The sequence below is a fragment of the Chrysemys picta genome, chromosome 1 (assembly GCF_011386835.1).
Source record: "Chrysemys picta bellii isolate R12L10 chromosome 1, ASM1138683v2, whole genome shotgun sequence".
NCBI lineage: Eukaryota > Metazoa > Chordata > Testudines > Emydidae > Chrysemys > Chrysemys picta.
In genome coordinates this window covers 18,163,515-18,176,571 of record NC_088791.1, presented here as the reverse complement: position 1 = coordinate 18,176,571, position 13,057 = coordinate 18,163,515, and the positions used below count along the sequence as shown (strand labels likewise).

General features: G+C 48.4%; 1 protein-coding gene across 5 annotated transcripts in view; it reads right to left on the bottom strand.

The window, feature by feature from the left end:
- The window catches only part of ELAPOR2 (endosome-lysosome associated apoptosis and autophagy regulator family member 2), a 161,524-nt gene that overhangs the window by 134,566 nt on the left and 13,901 nt on the right, over window positions 1–13,057 (bottom strand). For 2 of the 5 annotated variants that reach the window (XM_005304494.5, XM_065553506.1), the window contains exon 1: window positions 5,876–6,701. The exons of 1 other annotated variant lie outside the window; for it this stretch is intronic. In XM_005304494.5, the coding sequence (XP_005304551.2) occupies window positions 5,876–6,061 (186 nt within the window). In that variant the 5' untranslated portion in view covers window positions 6,062–6,701. Of the gene's footprint in view, window positions 1–5,875; window positions 6,702–13,057 lie in introns of those variants that run through there. 2 more of the 5 variants (XM_005304496.5, XM_065553518.1) reach the window with 2 other exon arrangements.

Sequence of the window (13,057 nt, the reverse complement as noted above, 5' to 3'; positions counted from 1 at the left end):
CTGACAAAGTTATAGACTCTGAAACATTGGCAGATTTCCAATGGAAGCCTGCATGTTTCAGTGAGTTGTTGTCAAATCTGAAAGAGATTCGGCTAAACAGTTCATTACAACAAATCGGCATTTTCCAACATAACAGTTTCATCAGAAAGTTTCCAACCAGCTCTAGTCCTGGGGACCCATTTTGCCTTTCATTGGATTCCTGCCTCTGCAATAACCACCATGGCCCTGCTCCTGGGCTTATGAGTAAGTAGCAAGTGTATTTCCTACTCATGTGAATGGACTCATTAACATCAGTCTACCTTAGGTACGTATATGGCCCCCCCATCACTGTTGTACCTGAGTCCCTCACAATCATTAATGTATTTATCCTCATGACACTGTATGAGGTAAGGAAGTTCTATTAGCCTCTCTGCCTCAGTTCCCCATCTGTAAAATGGGGGCTAAGAGTTGAATGCTCAAAAGGAGCTAGGTTCCTAAGTTCTACTGCCCAATGTCACACAGCAAGTCTGTGGCAGAGCAGGGAATTAAACCCAGGTGCTAGGTTAGTACCTTACCATTGGACCATCCTTCCTCTCAGTGAAGCTATTCACATAAGGATTGATCATGCAAGTAAGATTTGCAAGATAAGGTCCTATAACTTATTTCCATGTCAATAAGACTACCTGTGTGAGTAAGTATTTCAAGCTCAGGCCCTAGAACCGTAGTGCCAAGCTTTAAAGTTTCCTTGGCGCTCACTGTACTTTATCCGATGGACTACTCTCTCTGTTACAATTCTCCAGCAAACAGCAAACACTACAGAGCACCCGTTTAAAAAAGATGAACTCAAACTGGAACGGGTACAGAGAAGGGCCACTAGGATGATCAGAGGAATGGAAAACCTGTCGTATGAAAGGAGACTAGAGGAGCTCGAGTTGTTTAGTCTGACAAAATGAAGGCTGAGGGGGGATATGATTGCTCTCTTTAAATATATCAGAGGGATAAATACAAGGGAGGGAGAGGAATTATTCCAGCTTAGTACTAATGTGGACACGACAACAAATGGATATAAACTGGCCGTGGGGAAGTTTAGGCTTGAAATTAGACGAAGGTTTCTGACCGTCAGAGGGGTGAAATATTGGAACAGCCTTCCGAGGGAAACGGTGGGGGCGAAGGACCTGTCTGGTTTTAAGATTAAGTTAGATAAGTTTATGGAGGGAATGGTTTAATGGAAAAACATGATTTTAGCCAAGGAATACCGAGCCATGGCAGGTAAATAGTATAATGGCTAACAAGGGTCAGGCTGGAGACTCTTGCCTACATGCTCGGGGTTTTACTGATCGCCATATTTGGGGTCGGGAAGGAATTTTCCTCCAGGGTAGATTGGCAGAGGCCCTGGAGGTTTTTCGCCTTCCTCCGCAGCATGGGGCAGGGATCGCTAGCAGGAGGGTTCTCTGCCAATTGAAGTCACTAAGCCACAGGATTTGGGGACTTCAACATCAGAGTCAAGGGAAGGGGTAGGGACGGCTTTGTGGCCTGCAGCATGCAGGGGGTCAGACCAGATGATCATAATGGTCCCTTCTGACCTTAAAGTCTATGAGTCTATGAGGTTAACACCACATCAGCAGCCCACATATTTTACTGATTTTGCCTGACCAGAAGACAAAGTGGAAGCAATTCAGAAAAGAACGACAAAATGTTTAAGAGGTTCAGAAGAGATTAATTTATGAAGAAAGGTGAACAGTAAAAAAAAAGAAAAAAAAATGAATCCCCAAAGGTGCTGAGCCCCCTCACTCCTGATGAGGTCAGTGGTACCCTGTAGGTGATGATCAGGACCTGGCCCCAACTATATAGAGCTTGGCTACAAGACAAGTAAGAGGGGAGGCACCACATTGTACCTTTTTCAATTAATCTAAACACCTATGAGGGAAAGAATAATTTAGGCTGGTGCAAAGGTCAGTAACTAGGAGAGATGAGAGGAAATTAAGAGGAGGTCAATTTAGGATGACTATTAATTAACGTTTCCTAACAATGATATCTTCATCAAAAAAGATATCAAGTTAGTTTGACAGGATCTATTTTCCATAAACCCATATTGATTTGCATTAATTACATTATCCTCCTTTAATTCTTCATTAATCAAGTCCCGTATCAGCCACTCCATTATCTTGCCTGGGATCAATGTCAGACTAACAGGCCTATAATTACCGAGGTAACCCCATTTACCCTTTTTAAAAACTGTCTCAACATTAGCTTTCTTCCAGTCTTCTGGAACTTCCCCAGTGCTCCAAGACGTATTGAAAAATCAACACGAACAGTCGAACAAGCTCCTCACCCAGTTTGTTTAAAACTCTTAGATGCAAGTTATCTGGGCCTGCTGATATAAATATGTCTAATTTTAGTAGCTTCTGTTTAACATCCTCCAAAGATACTAGTGGAATGGAAAAAATGTTATCATAGCCATATCATGAGACTGTGTCATCTGTTTTTCCCCCAAATACAGAACAGAAATATTTATTGAACACTTCTGTCTTTTCTGCATTATTATTGATAATTTTATCATTTCCATCTAGTAATGGAACAATGCCATTGTCAGGATTCTTTTTGTTCCTACTATATTTTTAAAAATATCCTTCTTATTGTCCTTAACTCTGCTGGCCATAGATTTTGCCTTGTGTACTTTGGCTTCCCTTATCAATTTTCTACAATTCCTAACTTCTGATTTACATTCATTACTATCAACTTCCCCTTTCTTCCATTTGAGAGGATAGATTTTGTTTTTACAGATACCTTTGCTTCCCCTCTAAACCAGGGTATTTTTTTAACAGCACAGCTTTCTTCCTCAGTTGTGGCTTTTGGGGCAGCTGGTAAAATGTTCTTTAATGATTCCCAATTATCAATCATATTTTTCTGATTAAATTCTTCCTCTCAGCTGATTTAGCTCAATTGTTTTCTGCTTTGTGAAATTAGCCCTATTAAAGCACCAAGTATATATATTACTGGTCTGGACTCTATTCTGGTTGCATATTATAAATGTGACCAAATCATGATCACTTGTACCTAAGTTATGATTAATTTGTAGTTTTGTGATCAGTTCTTCTTTATCTGTTAAGATAAGGGCTAATCTAGAATTCCTGTGTTGTCTGCCCCACTGAGTTAGGAAATTCCATCTATAATGTTTAGCAATTTCAAGGATGTTTTAGTACATGTAGTTATTCCTGTTTACGCCAGCTGTAATTTTGGCCCCTAGTCTATCATAGCTCTAGTGCCTTGCAGGATGATTTCCTGACTTCTGCACTCTTCTTAAACTCAGTTCATTTAACTAGTTGATGCCTCACTAGAAAAAAAAACAGTGTTACAGATAACTTTTTAAGTCTTTAAACCCCAGGATGTCCATTATCTATATTTAAAAAATTACTGATATTGTAATATATACTCTCACAACAATGGGCGAGGGTCTATTTCTAGCAGGGACCAAGGACTTGAAGCTTTAGGGGACCAAAAATTGGAAAAATGTTGCTCCTCTCCTACAGAAGGGGAGTAATAAAAAAAATGGTGGCTGTAGCGGATGGAAAGGTCGTACACAAATTTCAAAATGAACTGTATGTCTGTGCATTAAGACGTGCTTTTCAAGCCCTTGGGACAGCCAGTGATAATGCCTCTATCAAGTCTTTGATTTTGACATGCATAAAGAAAAAAAAACTACAATAGTTTCTAATGACAGCCTGAATCTTTTGATTCAGAAATATGGTGCCTAATCATGCAGTGACTGAAGTAAATCACAATCAGAGCGGTGACACTGATTTAAAGAGGAAAAGAACTGGGTGCATAAACTTAGACTGAGCTATGATAAAACATGAAGGATTGAGCCTTAGGCATATCCGCCAGATCTAGAATAATTATAAACCACAACTTTTCTGCTTAGACAATGCAAATCAGCTGATCTGTCACACTGATTCACTGCAAGCCTCCTAAAATGGGATGTCTCTTTCCTCCCACTCCCCAAAAAATGTTCAAAATCATATTTTGCAGCATATCGCGTCCACACAGGTATGCATTGTGTCTTATAAACATGTAGGGAGGAAGTCTCTATTCCAAAGAGCTTGCTATCTGACTCAACTTTTTTTTTTAAAGTAGCATTATCTGCCATACTTTAAAAAAAAAAAAAAAAAAAAACCACTAGTCTCTGCTCAAGAGGAAATTAAAGTCACCACTATTCCTGCCTCAAAGCAGCAGCAAAAGATGAGCTAACCAAAATTTGTATCTTTCCCTACGTGAATGTTCAATCTAGAACACAACTACCCAGGGCCGGCTCTAGGCACCAGCAAACCAAGCACGTGCTTGGGGCAGCACATTTTCAAGGGCGGCATTCTGGCCATTTTTTTTTCCCCCCTTCTTTTTTCTTTTTTTGCTTCGGGCGGCAAAAGCCTAGAACCGGCCCTGGCAGCAGCAGCACGTCGTCCTGGGGCCGCTGCGGTTTGCGCTGCGGGGGAGCAGCACCCGCACCTTGTGGCTGGGCTGGGCAGACTCCTAGTGGGGGACACTCGGACTGGGGGCCGCCCCTCAGGGCACACGCAGCCGTCTGCAGATGCCACAGGGCGACTGCCCCCCCCCCCCAGGTGGCAGCCAGGGCTGGGCGAAGCAGCCCGAGCCACCCAGGGACTGCGGCAGGGCGGCCAGAAGCAGCAGCGGGGCCATAGAGGGCGGGGCGCTGCCGTGCCGGGACTGCATCCCGCTCTCTGGGACTCCTCTCCTTCTGGGGCTACCCTGCCCCGGCTCCTCAGCTCCCTGCTGGGGCGGTCCCCTGGCTCTGCCCTTCCAGGTCCCGGCCGGTCCTGGAGGCGGGAGCCCTGGCTGGAGGGACCATGGGCTGAAGCGCGGCCCGGGAGCCCTGCTTTTTACCCAGACCCTGCCAGTGCCAGACCAGCTGGAGACGAGGGGGGAGCGGGTGGAGTCAGCACTGGTGGGGGGGAGCCCAGGGCTGGGGCGGCAGGGAGAGCCCAGGACTGGGGCGGCAGGGCATGCGGGTGGGGTGGGGGGTGAGAGCCCGGGGGGCGGCCAAAAATTTTTTTGCTTGGGGCAGCAAAAAAACCTAGAGCCGGCCCTGCAACTACCCCTGCAACTCCAGGCAGCCAATTTAGCATCAGCTAAAGACCGTGATCTCTTCTCTCTTCATAATTTGTACCTTTCTGATGATTTGCCACAAGTATTTGACACAGTGACAATAAATACCCAGAGACCTGCCAAATCTCACTTGTTTAGAGGAAGCCTCTGTGGTTTTGGATTCATTTTAAGGCTTTTTTTAATCAAGCATCTCACTCTTGGGTTTGGTTACAAATGTTTCAACCAAGACATTTCAAGAGCTCCCTCATGTTTCCTCTGCCATCCCATTATTACAGATTGCTGTCCCGTGAAACAGTGCTACAAGCCAGGGGAGAACAGAAAGTCCTTGAGAGCCTAACACAGACATTAAATAAAAGGGAAGAGCTCAGCATTCAGCAAAGCATTTTGTTTTATAACGATGCTAAGTCAAGCAGGCAAGGCAGCCAGACCTCAAAACCTAGCGTGACTTGATCCAGAATGAAAACAATCATGTTAAGGCCACAGCCTTTATAACTACTTATGAGAGAGCACAGGGAACGGGTTAGAAGACTTTGTAACTGCATTCTCAAAGGGCTCCCTTGTTTAAAAGCATTAAAATACAGACCGCACATTGCGCCTCTTTCACAACATTAAAGAGGCATCGTTACCAGTGGGTGGAGGAACAAAACCCACTCGCTGCTCTGCAACCCGGAGCATCGTGCCCCGTATTGCAACAACGGGAAGAGTGTAAAGTGGCTGCTTTGCAAGGAAAGCAGCGGGTCTAACTGAGCCAAACAGGGTGGGTAGGAAATCTCACCTCCTGACACTGAGGCAGCTGCACGCCGGAGGAAGTCTCAGCAGCATCCCCCGTCCGCGCCGCTTGACAGCAGATTAGAGCCCAGCAGCAAATCCAAGAGGGGAAGCAAGAGCGCCAGGGAAACACCGAGCAGCCGGGACCACAAAACCACCTCGTCTTCGCTGCCATGCACGGCATCTTCTGCATGCCGGACTCTTCCCTGGAGCGGGCAGGACGCCCCTCCTCCTCTGCACCCCAACTTGCTCGCCGGCGCACACCGATGGCCGTGGGCTCCCCGCCCCTGCTGTCTGCTGATGGCAACGGGTTTCCAGCCCCTCTGCCTACGCTGCCAGCTGATGGCAGCGGCTCAGAGCCCGCCTGGCTCTTTGCTCGCCGGGCGCAGTGGGCGTCTCGCTCTCCGCACCGCAAGGGCTGGAAGCTGCCGGGCTCCCTGGGGCTCCCGCTAGACGACACCCAGGGCAGGAGAGTGTCCACGCTCGGGCTCGTCGCGTCCCTGCCTGGCTGCCCCCGCCGCTCGCCGGCGGTAGCGCCCTGGCTTGCAGCCGGCTCTCCAGGCAGTCCGCGCGGATGGCAGCGGCTCCCACCCAGCCTGCGCCCCGGCTGCTCCCTCCCCGGACCGCCAGGGCAGGGCTGACAAAGCCGGTGAGCGACACCGCGCGGAGAGAGGAGGGGCCCGGGGGAGGAGGCGGAGGCAGCGCAGGCGCGTGCCTGGGGAAGGCTCTCCAGCCCCGGGGAGCGCGGAGCCTCCGCGCCTGCAGCGGCCCTGGGCGCAGCCTTGGCTCGCCGGCTGCAGTGCTCCACTCCGGGGGGTTGGGAGCGACGCGCTGCAGCGCGGGAAAGGGCCACCCCCTCTCACTCGCAGCCCAGCCGGGGCAGCGGGCTCCTTCCAGTGGCCCTGCCCCCGGGGAGATGAGGGCCACTGGCCTGGCCGCCCTGGAGCCACCGGCTGCCTCCCCACGGTGCATCCAGTCTCCTGGGCAGGGCCCGCCGGTGTGGCCGAGCGCTCACATGCTCCTCCCGGTAGCTGCATTAGGGGAGCCCCTAGAGGCCAGGGCCCTGTGGTGCTGGGCACTGTCCACATCGATCCTGGACCTCTCTGCTGCGGTGGCGGAGGTTCAGGCAACATGGATTTTTCTCAGCTAGGCACTGGGAAGAGACCCGGAGTTTATGTCACACACACACACACACACAGTCAGGGCTGGAGGTTGAGCTGTTCCCCCGGGAAGTATGCTCTAAGCTGACTTCGGTTCTGTTTCCATTTAGTGAAAAAGTTGTTTGACATTTCTGGCCAGGGGAGGCAAACTGGTGTTTGCTAAGGACCTGGTTTTCATAACTCATCAAGTGTATGCCAGCATCTTGCCTGTCATTGTCATCGACCTAAGTGCTGCTTCTTCACCTATCTTTGTCTACTCATACCTGTCTAGTGCTCTTATTTAACTTTCAGGTACCCACTTAAATAACCCACCCCCTAGGGCAGCAAACCGAGTCAGGTGTGATACAGACTCATGAATTTGTTTGCCCTCAACTATTGTTACTACACCTCTGCTCATTAAGGGTGACATTGTCCCAGCCCTTACCCACCTGTGCAAAGGAGGACAGGACTATGTCTCCTGCTTCAGTAGGCTCTGTGTGTGCAGGTGTTTGTGAATCAGTAAGTGGGCAGGGAAGGGGAATGAGTGGAGCCCTGACACACACACACACCCCCACACACACCCCAACCAGCTACAGTAGCTAGCAAGTTGTACAGGGGACAGAACTACTCCCCATAAAAGGTGAAGTATCTTATTACTCCCCAAAGCAAGTGAGGAACAAGAAAGGAATTGTGATGCTTACTCACAGTTCATGCTCCTGTAAGGTTATAGTCTAGTCCCTGAGGGCCCAAAAATTCCTATTGCTTCGGTATACATTAGATAAGTCCTAGGGTGAAATCTTGGTCCTAAGTCAATGGCAAAATTCCTATCAACTTCAAGCAGGCCTAATTTCTAAAAATAAAGTTTGAGAAACACCTAGCAACAAGGGATGCTATAGGGCATTCTCTCTACCCAAAAAAAAAAAAAAAAGACTACAACTATTGTTGGATTCAACATCTCCCCTGTATCAGGAAAGCCAAATACTAATGCAAAGAAGATTAACACGCAAGTACTGCACGCACACCTTTCTCCAGCTCTTGCTCTTGAGCTGGGCTACGTAGTGGAAAGAAGGTTCTTGAGATTTTTGCTTGCAGGATTGTTCTCCACTACTTGATTACTCCTTCACAGGAATGCTCAAGGAGGCACAACTGAAAGTCACTAAATACAGCAACAGCAGGAGTGCCATTTTAGCAAGCAGAGCTCCCGGCTAGTCATCATACTGGTAGCACTGGTGATAACTCTTGGAAATGGAAGGCGCTGTGCAGCAGCAACAGCTGCTGCCTTTTCCTTTAGTATCGTTCATTAAATTTATTTTTGCATTTAGGGAAAATGGGGAAAACTCAACTGACAAAAGACTAGATGCTAATCTCAAGGGCTTAGTACATGTTGCCAAAAAATCTCAAATATCCCCTATGGTAGTTGCTAATTTCTTAGCAAGAAGAAAATTATATATATGAATTCAGGTTTTTTGCTACTATATTTCAAAGCAAAATTTCTTTTCATCTTTAAAATTGAGGCTGTCATAGTATTTACTGTTTCATTTGAATATGAGCTGATGTGACCCAGGCAATAAATCCTTCAAATCTTATCTGCAGGTATAAGGGCAGGCATTCTGTACTTTATTTGGAAGAATGATGTCTGAAGATAATTTGTCTGCAGTATTTGTAAAAGTAATCACCTTAACCTAGATATATATCTGAGGTTGTAGAAAGCATTGTTGCATTTGAGAATTAGTACGTGATCACACAAAAATGTATCTAATGTATATACACAAGAAAGCAGAGTTAAGGTTGCTGGTTCAACATGAACTTTTGTAACCCTCTTCCAGGAATTGGCAGCAACGAGGGCCAGGTTCAATATTTAGGGGTTCCTTTTCAACAATACAACACAGAACCAGCTCAAGCCCTGTGACAGGATTCCTGGGTTACAACCTGGAACTGGGATATCGCTGTGCCCTCTTAACTCTCCAGCCTGGGCTGGCCCTCACAATGCTTTGCTAGTGACAAGCAGCAACCCCCTCCAGGTGCAGCCCCACACCCAGCTAGATTGTATGAATGCTCCCAGAGCCACTCACAAAATCACACAGAGAAAGGCACCAGCAAATCTCCCAAGCCCCAGCCTTGCACTCCAGTACTGTACTGTCTTGCCCTGGTCAAAAGCCTGACCCCATGTAAGTTTGTTACCCAGTCCGTCCCTCCCTTGATGCGGAGAGGACACACACAAGCCTTTGTAAACCGAGCTGAGATTTCTCAAGCACTTCAACCAAAACACTGTTTTAGATAATAAATCTGTTCTATATTTTAACTATAGAAAGATAGATTTTAAGTGATAGGCATAAAAAGATCAGATATTGTTACCAAAGAAAAATAAAGGTAAGTACACAGTCTAAATCTTAAGCCTTATTACACTCGGCAGTATTTGGATCAAGCAGTTCTCTCACTCCACTGGATGTTACAGTTCTTAATACACAGGCTTCCCCTTTTAAGCCTGGGACTAGTCTCCTCAGTTGAAGTCTTTGTCTTCCCACCCTTCTTGTTGCTTCCAGTGTAGGTGGGGGAGAAGAAAGACCAAGGTATGATGCCAGTGTCCCTTATTTTATAACCTCAGTCCATGTGCCTGGAAAATACTAGCCCAGACATGTCCTGGTGGGCTTTGTTGCATCACAGAATTGAGCAATCCCCCCCTTGTGTGATGCTTGGGCAGCCCTCTTGCAGTATTGTAAATCCCTTGTTTACAACTCCCCTGCTGATTAATGGTTGTTTAACACCTTCCTGGATGCAGATCACCTCCTTTGTCGTCACTAGCAAACTTACCGCATATTTCAGTAACAACTATACAGCAAAATCCCATAACTTCATACACACTAATGATATACGTATTTTGTCAGATCAGGTTTCAGCAGATCATAACTTTTCATAGGATCTCTTAGATGGCACGCTTTGTATGAAATATATCATAATCATATAATAGGATGAATATGGGGATTCCAGGGTGCTACTTTGAGGTACAGAGTACCACAAGCCCCCACCCAGTAACCTGGGAAAATTAGGGGCACCCACGGGTGGTGTGTAAGAGGCAATACTTCCCCACTCGCAAGCACAGAGTCTGAGTGTAGAAAATAAACTTTTCATGAAAGGAGGGAAGACAACACCTGACATTAATTTGGGAAAACGCTGCAAGCTGGATTCATAAACAAAACTGTGAGCAAGACAGCCAGAGTACCTTGGGCAGTGTCCTTTGCCTCAGGTTCTTGAGTTCTACAACCGAAAGTTCCTTTAACTCTTCTCCCTCCACCACACCCCACTCCCAGTGGTTGTCCTTGTTCAATGAAGAACCAGGAGTTCAGAGGTCCATCTGTGAGATTTTACCTTCTGTTCTGGGTGGGGGAGGGAAGAAGGCACATGCTTGCTTGCTTTGCTACCAGCTGCTGGCCGCCCCACTGGGTGTCCTGCTGTCACCGATGCACACTATCACTTTCTACTGCCACCTGCTTCTCTACTATCACCTCTGCAGATCAGTCTCTTGAGGTCCCACCCAGCTCTTAGGGTGTCTACACTGGAAACTTCCACGTGCTGCCATGGCAGCGCTTTGAAGTGCGAATGTGGTCGCACGCAAGGGCTGGGAGAGAGCTCTCCCAGCGCTCCTGGTAATCCACCTCCACGAGGGGGTTAGCTCTGAGCCTATCTACACTAGCGCTTTAAAGCACTCAGACTTGCTGCGCTCAGGAGGGTGAGCCAGCAAGTTAGAGCACTATAAAATGTAAGTGTAGACAAGCCCTTCATGATTTTCAGTTCTGAGTGGGAGAACTTCATTGCTAAAGCCAGCTAGGCAGAAATGCTGTCCCACAACAATTGATTTCAGCTTAGGGTTACCATATTTCCACAAGCAAAAAAGAGAGGACACTGGGGGGGAGGAGCCCCGCTCTAGCCCCGTCCCTGCCCTGCCCCCATCCACTCCCTCCCACTTCCCACCCCCTGATTGCCCCCCCTCAGAACCTCCAACAGCCCCCCCTGCTCCTTGTCTCCTGACTGCCCCTTCCTGGGACCCCTGCCACTAACTACCCCCTAGGACCTCACCCCCTATCTAAGCCACCCTGCTTCTTGTCCCCTGACTGCCCCTTCCTGAGAACCCCCTACAACCCTACCTGTCCCCTGACTGCCCCTACCCTTATCCACACCCCCACCCCATATTCACACCCCTGCCCCCAGACAGACCCCTGGGGACTCCCATGCCCTATCCAACTGCTCCCTGCCCCCTGATAGGACCCCCAGAACTCCTGACCCATCCAATCCCCTCTTCTACCTGCCTGCCTTGACCCCTCTCCTCATCCCTGACCCCGACAGCCCCCCCAGAACCCCAGACCCATCTAACCCCCCCGCTCCCTGTCCCTGACTGTCCCAACCCCTCTCCACACCCCTGCCGCCCTGACAGACCCCCAGCCCCCAAACTCCCAACCCATCCAACCCCCCCTCCCCCCCTGTCCCCTGACCAGGGCCGGCTTTAAAGAGCCCAGGAATTGGGCTGCACTCCGGCCAGGGTTGCAGGGCTTGGGGCCAGGCCAGCGCTGCTGGGGCCCAGTCCGGGCTGGGCCCGGGGCCGGCGCTGCTAGGGCCCGGGGCCGGGGGTGATCGGCTGGAACTGGGGTCGCCGCCCTCAGGCCAGAACCAGGGCTGCCGGGCTGGAGCCGCCAGGGCTGCCGGGTGCCGCTCGGCCCGGGCTGCGCCTCCCCGGAGGTCTCCTCCTCGCACCCCCCCCCCGCCCCAGCTTACCTGCTGCTGCCTCCCGCTTGCCCCTGCTTCTTTTCAGACTTCCTGCGAAGATCTGATTCGCAGGAAGCAGGGGAGGGGGAGGAGCAGGTGGGCAGAGCGTTCAGGGGAGTGGAGGAGCGGGAAGACAGCTGCGGGGCCGGACAGCGTGGTAAGGCTGCAGGGGATGAGGGGAGCCGGGAAGGGGCTTTGGGTGCCCAGCGGCGCTTGGCCGCTGCTTTTCTGTCTGTAAATAGCCGACCGGGGGGGAAATCCGGGACATTTTTAGATTTTTAAAAATCCCCCCCGGATGGCTATTTATAGACCGAAAAGCCGGACATATCCGGGGAAATCCGGACATATGGTAGCCCTATTTCAGCTGTAGTGATCACTTAACAAAACAAAAGACTCCTAATAGAGCTAATTAAGACTATCTTTGAACAGTAGGGAGAGGTAAGTTAAACCATACCTAGGACTCTTAGAGCCCACACCTCCCAGCAGGGACATCTGTCCCCACCCCCTTTCTCTTTCACAGGGGTCTGGCATCTGAGCCCCCTGCTTAGCAAGTTCAGTCCAACTGAGGATGCCCCCCTCAATCAGGACAGGCTAAGTACAGTTTTGCTGCCTTTTACTCACACAATAAGGATAACCTTTCATTAACCCTGCATTCAAGTTTAAAATGTTTTATTAACGCTAATGTTAAAATTCTATAATACACAGGTTAAGGAAAGAGTGGCTGTACATCTGGGTATAGAGTTTAGATTATCCCAAAGTACAAAATCTGGTTTAAAAGTCATAAAATACTTATAGTACAGAATCTGCTATAACCTAAATTTAGTTGAATACGTTTAACAATACAGTTTAGATATTAGAAGCCGAATACACGGGTATGTCAAAGTCAGACTCAGGACTCAATTTGTCAGACCACTCTGTTTATTAGCAAAAGCGCTCTGCTAATACACCCAGAAAATGTGAGCACTACGCAAGGCTCAAACCACCTTATTTATACAGATAAAAGGGCGCGAAATTAACAAGATTACAAAGTGAGCAGAATCGATAAGTTTTCCTGGGGTAACCACATATCATGCCCTTATTAACTCTCACCAATCTCCTGTTAATGTCCCACCATCAGCTTAAGTGGACCCATTGTTCAATACCTTAATGTTCCTCTTCCTGAGAGCTTTATCTCAACATTCCTCATTCCTGTGTAAAGGAACATACAGCATTTCTTTAATTCATTCTACTTCTACAATATAATTCATTCTACTTTCACAGGTACATCACTCATGAAAAATTAGAGAGAGTTG